The sequence below is a fragment of the Trichechus manatus genome, unplaced genomic scaffold (assembly GCF_000243295.1).
Source record: "Trichechus manatus latirostris isolate Lorelei unplaced genomic scaffold, TriManLat1.0 scaffold00038, whole genome shotgun sequence".
In the NCBI taxonomy this organism is placed as follows: Eukaryota; Metazoa; Chordata; class Mammalia; order Sirenia; family Trichechidae; genus Trichechus; species Trichechus manatus.
The window spans coordinates 16,682,371-16,690,481 of NW_004443974.1; the positions used below are offsets into that span (position 1 = coordinate 16,682,371).

General features: G+C 40.0%; 1 protein-coding gene across 2 annotated transcripts in view; it reads right to left on the reverse strand.

The window, feature by feature from the left end:
• Nucleotides 1-1,043: 1,043 nt before the first annotated feature.
• TTF1 (transcription termination factor 1) overlaps nt 1,044-8,111 on the reverse strand; it is a 57,095-nt gene continuing 50,027 nt past the window's right edge. For both annotated transcript variants that reach the window (XM_004375781.2, XM_023730835.1), the window contains exons 11-12: nt 5,778-5,863; nt 1,044-4,990 (exon numbers count right to left, since the gene is read on the reverse strand). In XM_004375781.2, the coding sequence (XP_004375838.1) occupies nt 4,812-4,990; nt 5,778-5,863 (265 nt within the window). In that variant the 3' untranslated portion in view covers nt 1,044-4,811. The remainder of the gene's footprint in view (nt 4,991-5,777; nt 5,864-8,111) is intronic.

An 8,111-nucleotide genomic window follows, 5' to 3' on the forward strand; every position in this document is an offset into this window, starting at 1 on the left:
TGTTACAGCGTCTACAACTGCGTGACCCATTTCCTTGATATAAATCTCTCTCTATATATATACATTATACAATTTACCGGTTTTGCTTCTCTAGAGAACCCAGCCTAAGACATGGAGGCAATTAGTCACACATTCCATTTCTTCCTCCTATTCGTGATTCTCCTTCCTCTGTTGCTCCAGGTAAACAGAGACCAATTGTTGTACCTTGGATGGCTGCTTGCAAGCTTTTAAGACCCCAGGCACCATGCAACAAACTTGGAGGTAGAGCAGAAGCACTAAACACATTATTAGGTCAATTAATTGGGATGTCCCATGAGACCATGACCCTAAACCTCCAAACCAAGGAACAAAATCCCATGACGTGTTTGGTTGTACATAAGCAAGCAATCTCAGCAGCTACTCCTTTTCTTTTTCGGTCTTTGTTGTAAATACATCTATCACACTTTTGCCAGTTCAACTTTTTACAGGTGTACAACTGTTGACAGCAATTACAATAATCAGCTGTGCAACCCTACCCTTAATCAATGCAATTTTTCCATCATCACTAACCCCCCCTCTAACCCCTCTCTCTTGCCCCTGATAACCACTAATAAACTTTGTTCTCTGTATATTTGCCCTTTCTTGTCTTTTTATGTAAGTGAGGTCATATAATATTTGTCCTTTTGTGATTGACTTATCTCACTCAGCATAATGTCTTCAAGCTCCATCCATATTGTAGCATGTATCAAGACTTCATTTTTCCTATTGGCTGAGTAGTATTCCATTGTATGTACCACATTGTGTTTATCCATTCATCTGCTGATGGGCATTTACATTGTTTCCACCTTTTGGCTATTGTGAATAGTGTTGCAGTGAACACTGGTGTACACATCTCTGTTTGGGTCTTTCAAGTCTTTTGGATATATACCTAGGAGTAGAATTACTGGGTCATATGGTAGTTCTATTTTTAATTTTTTTTGAGGAACTGCTAGTTTTCTACAACAGTTATATCAATTTGCATTCCCACCAGCAATGGATATTACTGAGTCTACTCTTCCTCTCCACTTCCCATCAAGTACAGATGTTACTTGAGGTTTCTTCCTTTGCCATTTTCTCTGTCTAAATTGAGTATGCCATCTATTTCATGGCTTCAACTATCACCTTCGTAGACCTCTGTATCTCCAGCATAGCTCTTATCTTTTGTCCATTCTTTTCACACCATAGACTGGGGCTCTCCTCAAATGTGCCCCATCAGTACCTTAAAGTCTACACATCCCAACAAAATTCACAACTTCCCCTTACAACCTAATCTTTTCCTGGATGCATTTGATGTTTACACTCTACCCTGCCCTTCTTCCAAATTTATGGATTTTTTTATATGTAAAAAAGGTGTTTGGCAAAGGTAAGATTTACATTGCATGCTTCTGGTTTTTTTTTAAAGGAAGGACATGGGAGATTAGGTGAGAAAAAGTTACAAAAACAAAACTTTTACAAAGTATACAAGTTTATTGGATAAAATTTATAGCACAAATAATTACCCACTGTAATGCACATTTGCTGGTTGCTTCCCAAGAGTCCATTCATCACTTCTTCTGCTAATGGTACCTGGACTTTCCACTGGGTATTTACCCTCTCAGCCATTCAAGGGATGGGGAGCCAAATCCCAGCTCCAGAGATGAGCCCAGATTGGTTGAACCCAATCCTATCCCCTTGGCTACAGGGATGATTCAGAGTTGGGTATCAGATCTAATGTGGGCACTAAGAGCAAAACCTAGGATTAAGCAGGAGCTATCAGAAAAGACCCTCTTTTTTCCCCTACAGGGAACAGAACTACTAAAAACATGTGGCTATATGAGGGTGTGCCCTGGGGGGGGGGCGGGCAGTGGCGGCAAAGAGTTACCTTGTGTGGACTGAAGGTAAGCGGGCTCTGCAGAAGGGATAGCAAAGAATAACCAAGAAACCAGGTCTTTGGTGACACTGAGTAGATGGCTCAATCCTTAATTAAAACTAGTGCTACCTTTGGACTTTCAGTTTTGAGAACCCAGATAACCCCCTAAGTCTATTTGAGTCTGATTTTCTGGCAACTGCAATTCAGAGTCCTAACCTATAAACTCACAACTCCATTGCCCAGAGAGAACCACTGTCGACATTTTGGGTTTATTTCCTCCCATACATTTTACTACATCTATATATACATTCAATTTCCTTTACTTTTTACTTTACAAAATTGAGACAATATACTCTTCTGAAATATTTTGTTGATAATATTGTTAACCTCCTTTTATGTCAATCAAATCTACCATTATCATTTTAAATTACTACATAATCTTCCATTCTAGTAGTATACCATAATTTAACAAATTTTCTATTAAGGAACACGTATATTTTTCTATTTTTTCTCTATTATAAATGTGCCATTTTTATATACTAGTTCTATTATCCCCTGCTATGGATTGACTTGTGTCCCCCAAAAATATATGTCGTAAATCCTAACCCCTAAAGTTATACTCCCATTTGGGAATGGGTTTCTTTGTTATGTTAATGAGACAGTATTAGTGTAGGATGTATCATGAGTCAATCTCTTTTGAGATATAAAAGGAGTAGATTAAGCAAGCAGAGATGGGGGAAGATAGATGCCAAGCTACAGGAAGATCACACGGAATAGAGGCTGACAAGAGACAAGGACCTTCCCCCAGAGCCGAAAGAGAAAGCCTTCCCCTAGAGCTGGTGCTCTGAATTTGGACTTCTAGCCTCCTAAACTGTGAGAAAATAAATTTCTGTTTGCTAAAACCAGCCATCTGTGGTATTTCTGTTCTAGCAGCACTAGATAACTAAGACATCCCCTTAGGATAAATGCCTAGAAGTGAAATTGCTGGATCACAGAATATGTACATTCACAAGGCTTTTTGATGTATCTTACTGGATTGTCCTCCAAAAGAAATATATAATTTATATTCCCATCAGCATGGAGCTTGGTATATTTGAGACGCAGAAGGAGGTGACTAAGGGGAGATGCTGCTTGCTGGAAAAAAAATATGTTCATTTATTTAGTGAATGTTTATTGAATGTCTATTATTTGCAGAGCACTATGATAGATGCTGGGGATACAGGGATGAACAAGGACTCCTAAACTTGTTGTTTCTCTGTATTCCTCCCTCTCCAACAATGGCAGGTTTGGAAAAATACCTAGCTTTGTAGATTAATTAAGGTAACATCCTAAACTGTTATATAAATGACACCAGAGAGAGCACTCAGGAGACAATGAAGTTGCATCTTAGCACAGACAGTGGTGTCACGTACTGGGCATAGTTAACCCATGGTTTCCTTTCTATGCTCTCCTTTACAGAGACAGGGAGAGATGACTGAAAACTTTATTTCCCAGATTCTCCTGCCAGCAGGGATCTGCTAAGGGGCTGCCTGTGGGAGGCACTCACGACAGACTAGAAGGCAGAAGGGAGGCAGGAGCCACTGTGTTCCACGGATATGACAGGTTCCTGAGGTGGCCATGTGGCAGTGAAGGGACAGAGGAGCACAGGGCCCTGCAAAGCTAGTGGTGGCAATGGTCGAAGCAACAGTAGCAGACAACCCAGCAGACAACCCAGAGTGTGGGGCTCAGCCGGAGGCAGTGTGGAGCTGATTGCTGTTAGTTGCCGTTGAGTCAATTCCGACCCATGATGACTCCGTGTGTGCAGAGTAGAACTGCTCCACAGGATTTTTAAGGCTGTGAACTTTTGGAAGCAGATCACAAGGACTGCCTCCCAAGGCTCCTCTGGGTGGGTTCAAACCGCCAACCTTTCAACTAAGAGTCAAGTGTTTCACTGTCTATGCTACCCAGGGACTCCCATGAGGCAGATCAGTGCAAGCCTCACAGGGGGCTGCAGCAGCTTCCCCACAGCTCCTGATCTCTGGGCAATTCAACCTACCCCCTTTTCCTCCTTCATCCTATCCTATTTTGTAATCCAAAAACCTAGATTAAATCCTCCTCTGCAATATCTAGAGTAGCTCCACCCCACCTCCCGGACCGACACGCCAGCCAATGTTAAAATATTGCTGCCAGTCTGTCAGGCGTGAGCTGGCTGTGAGACTGACACACCGATTTCCGTAAGTCTGACAGAGCTACTGAAAGTTTTTAAAGGAGAATGATAAAACAAGAAACAAGTTTCTCTACAAACAATACAACAGACTGCTGGCTTTTTCTTTTCTTTTTCAGTTCAAAATCAAATGAATTTGGTGACTTGCTTTGACAGGGCATCTTGTATAAAAAGTACGTATCTTTAAACACTGGAATCATAGGAAGATGAGATGCACACACTACGATAGGTAAATGGGAACGGAGACTAGTCTGAGGATACAGAAGATTCACAGCTTGCATCTAATGCTTATATACCCCGAGCACATACATAGAAACAACTGAGAAAACACAGCAAAATGGCATGTATTATAAACATTTCGAACGTTCTCATTTTTGCTGAGCACATATACTTGAATCCACATAATGAAATGTTCAAAGTTTGTAAGATGTGACTCTACCTTCTGCTACAACTGGAGAAACATGGGATAATTTTGTTTTATAAAACTGTTACTTGTATTTTCAAAAAAAATAGTACAGAAATATTGAATCATCTCATATGCTCTTCTTTCTTTACACACTGATACAAACTTTAATATGAATGCATTAATAAATTTTTAAAGTTCCATAATATAAATTATTTTCATATCCTTCCTGGGGCCATTGTGCATTCTTTAATAAACATGCTGAAAAGAGCTCTATTAATACATGTACATAAACACAAACAAATAGACAAAAAGGACAAGAAAACAGTAACCTCTGCTTAACTTTTTTCATTTATGTCTTCTCCATCACTATCATCTTCACTGTAAAAGATATCTCGAAATAGGAAGACTTGCTTTGGTGCTGCAGGAGTCTGGATTTCCGTGCCTTTCTCTATCTTCTTTTCTAACTTTTCTTTAAGCAAAGGTAGACTAGTCTCATAAAGGTAGTCTATAATCTCTAAAGAAAAGAAATTTAATTTTGAAATTATTTTTCTGTACAAAGACTCTTAACCAAGGCCAAAGGATATAGGGTATAAATAATAGTAATACACTGCTATTGTAATTACTATGTGCAAGGTTCTTCTAAGTGGTTTACTTATATGCACTCAGTTAATCCTGATAAACATCTTAATAGGTAGGCACTATTTTTCAAATGAGGAAACCGAGGCTTAAAGACATTAAGAAAGTTGCCCAAGGTCAGAGTTAGTAAGTGGTGGAGCCAGGATTCAAACCCAGGTAGTGATGTCTGCAGAATGCCAAGAATTATTTCATCACACATCTCAGGATACAAGGTCATCCAAACCAGCAGTACCTAAGCACTGCTGCCAGGCAGATCACGTGAGACTCACCTGTAAGCTAGATAAAGGACATCTAGACATGGGACCCCATCCCTGGAGCTTAGGATTCTATAGGTCTAGGATGAGGCCCAGGAACCTGTATTTTTAGTAAGTTCTCCACATAACTTTGATGATCCGAGTATGGGAAATATATATCTAAACCACCCACAAATGACTACCAAGAAGGAATTAGGCATCTTACATTCTTTCTAGACTGGGGGTAGGGGACAGGGTGACGGTGGTAGTAGTAGTAGCACTGTGCTGAACGTGTATTATTTGCATGTTATCTAATACTTTTGAAAATCTCATCAAGTAGGGATTATAATTTTACAGTTTTCACCATTTTATGATGGACAAAACTGAGGCCCCGAGAGGTTACATAACTATTCAAATATTAAGAATACTGACCTGGAAAAGTCTTTTTCTGCCAAAAGGGAACACAGGTAGCTTTTAGCTTATAAAATTTACTTTGAACAAAAGATGGAGGAACATCACTTTAGAAACAAACAAAAAAAAAAAGTCAATTTACAAATTTATCATTTCAATAAAGTGTGCTAAGTACACTTATAAGATGAGCTCTATACACATAAGCAGCTTTCTTATCCAAATATGAAATAATTATGTCCATAACTGTGATAAAAATAAGATGTATATGGAAAGCTACTGTTCATTTAGTTAAAAAAAAAAAGAGGGAAAATCAGTAATACAATAAGATGGATTTTGTTTAAATTAATTGAAATTATTTGTTAGGAGGACAAAATCTAATACTAGCTAACATGATGTTACCATGGCCTTGGCCCTGCAGTAAGCACTTTAATAATCCTCATGACAACTCCATGAAGCAGCTACTACTACTATCCCTCATTTTGGAGATGAGGAAGTGGAGACAAAAAGAAGTTGCCCGAGGCCAGAGAGCTAATAAAGGTGCCCTGGTGGCACAATGGTTAAGCCTTGGGCTGCTAACTGAAAGGCTGGAACCCACCCAGTGGCTCTGTGGGAGAAAGAACTGGCGATCTGCTCCCATAAAGATTAAAACCAAGAAAACCCTGTGGGGCAGTCCTACTCTGTCACGTGGGGTTACTATGAGTCGCAATTGACTCACCGGCACCCAACAAACAACAACACACAGCTGATAAGGGGCACTTGACCTGGGTACTGCGACTCCAGACCCTACACTCTTACCACACATTCAGGATAAATACGCATGTGGCACAATTTAAAGGCAGATGCTCCCCACTTTTTATTTTGCAAAGCTAAGAAAGAGAAAAGCAGACGCTTATCATGTTTTGGTGAGTTGAATACGTTTTCAGTTTATAACCATAAGGACAGAAATAACCAAACCTTGTTGTTTTAAAAGTGAAAATTACTAAACTTCCTGGACGCTTTTTTCCTTAAACAATTCAAGTGTGGCATCTTTTTTCAGTAACTGACTAATCTAGTTGTTAAAATGGTTTCTGTAAATACTCGCATCTGTTAAGCGTGTAGAGAGAGGAGCTCTAGTGTGCAAACTGTTAAGGGTTCGGCTGCTAACTGAAAGGTTGGGGGTTCAATCCACTCAGCTGTTCTGCAGGAGAAAGACCTGATGATCTACTTCCATAAAGATTACACCCAAGAAAACCCTGTGGGGCAGGTTCCACTCTGTCACATGGGCCAATATGAGTCGAAATCAACTTGACGACACTGAACAACAATGTAGAGATAAAAGATGCCCAGGTCCTTCTGACCTCTTCAACGTATCAACCACTAACTGAATATGTACTAAGTGCCAGGCACCAGGCTGAGAATGTTCCATGTATTATCTCCAGTAGTCCTTACCACAGCCCTATTAACCCTTTTGTTTTTTGATGTTGTGAAATCTTTTATTTTTTTTGTATTGTACTTTAGATGAAGGTTTACAGAACAAATTAGTTTCTCATTAAACAGTCAGTATACATATTGTTTTATGACATTGGTAAACAACCCCACGACATGTCAACAACTCTCCCTTCTTGACCTTGGAGGGCTTCTTTTTTTTTGGTGACAATATACATAGCCACAGTTAACCATTTCAAAAGTTTCTACATGCACAATTCAGTGACGTCAATTACATTCTTCTACTTGTGCTGCTATTCTCACTATCCTTTTCCAAATTATTCCATCACCATTATCTACAACTCACTGCCCCTAGGTTTCCCATCAAACCTTTTGAGTTGCTGTTATCAATTTGATCTCACATAGATAATTCTTTTTTTCCTTTGTACCTTAGATGAAGGTTTGCAGAACAAATAGTTTCTCATTAAACAGTTAGTATACATATTGCCCTATGACAGTGGTTAACAACCCCACAACATGTCAATACTGTCCCTTCTCAACCTTGGGTTCCCTATCACCAGCTTTCTTGTCCCCTCCTGCCTTCTAGTCCTTGTTCCTGGACTGCTGTGCCTCATTAGTCCCGTTTTTGATTTATGGGGCTGTCCAATCCCCGGCTGAACAATGAACCTCTGAAATAATTTCACCACTGAGCTAAAAGGGTGCCTGGGGGCCGTACCCTTGGGGTTTCTCCCGTCTGTCAGGCCAGTAAATCTGGTTTTTTTTTTTTTTTTGTGAGTTAGAATTTTGTTCTACATCCTTCTCCAGCTCTGTCCAGGACCCTCTGTTGTGATCCCTGGCAGAGCTGTCAGTGGTGGTAGCTGGGCACCATCTAGCTGTACTGGACTCAGTCTGGTGGAGGCCGTGGTAGCTGTGGTCCATTAGTCCTTTGGA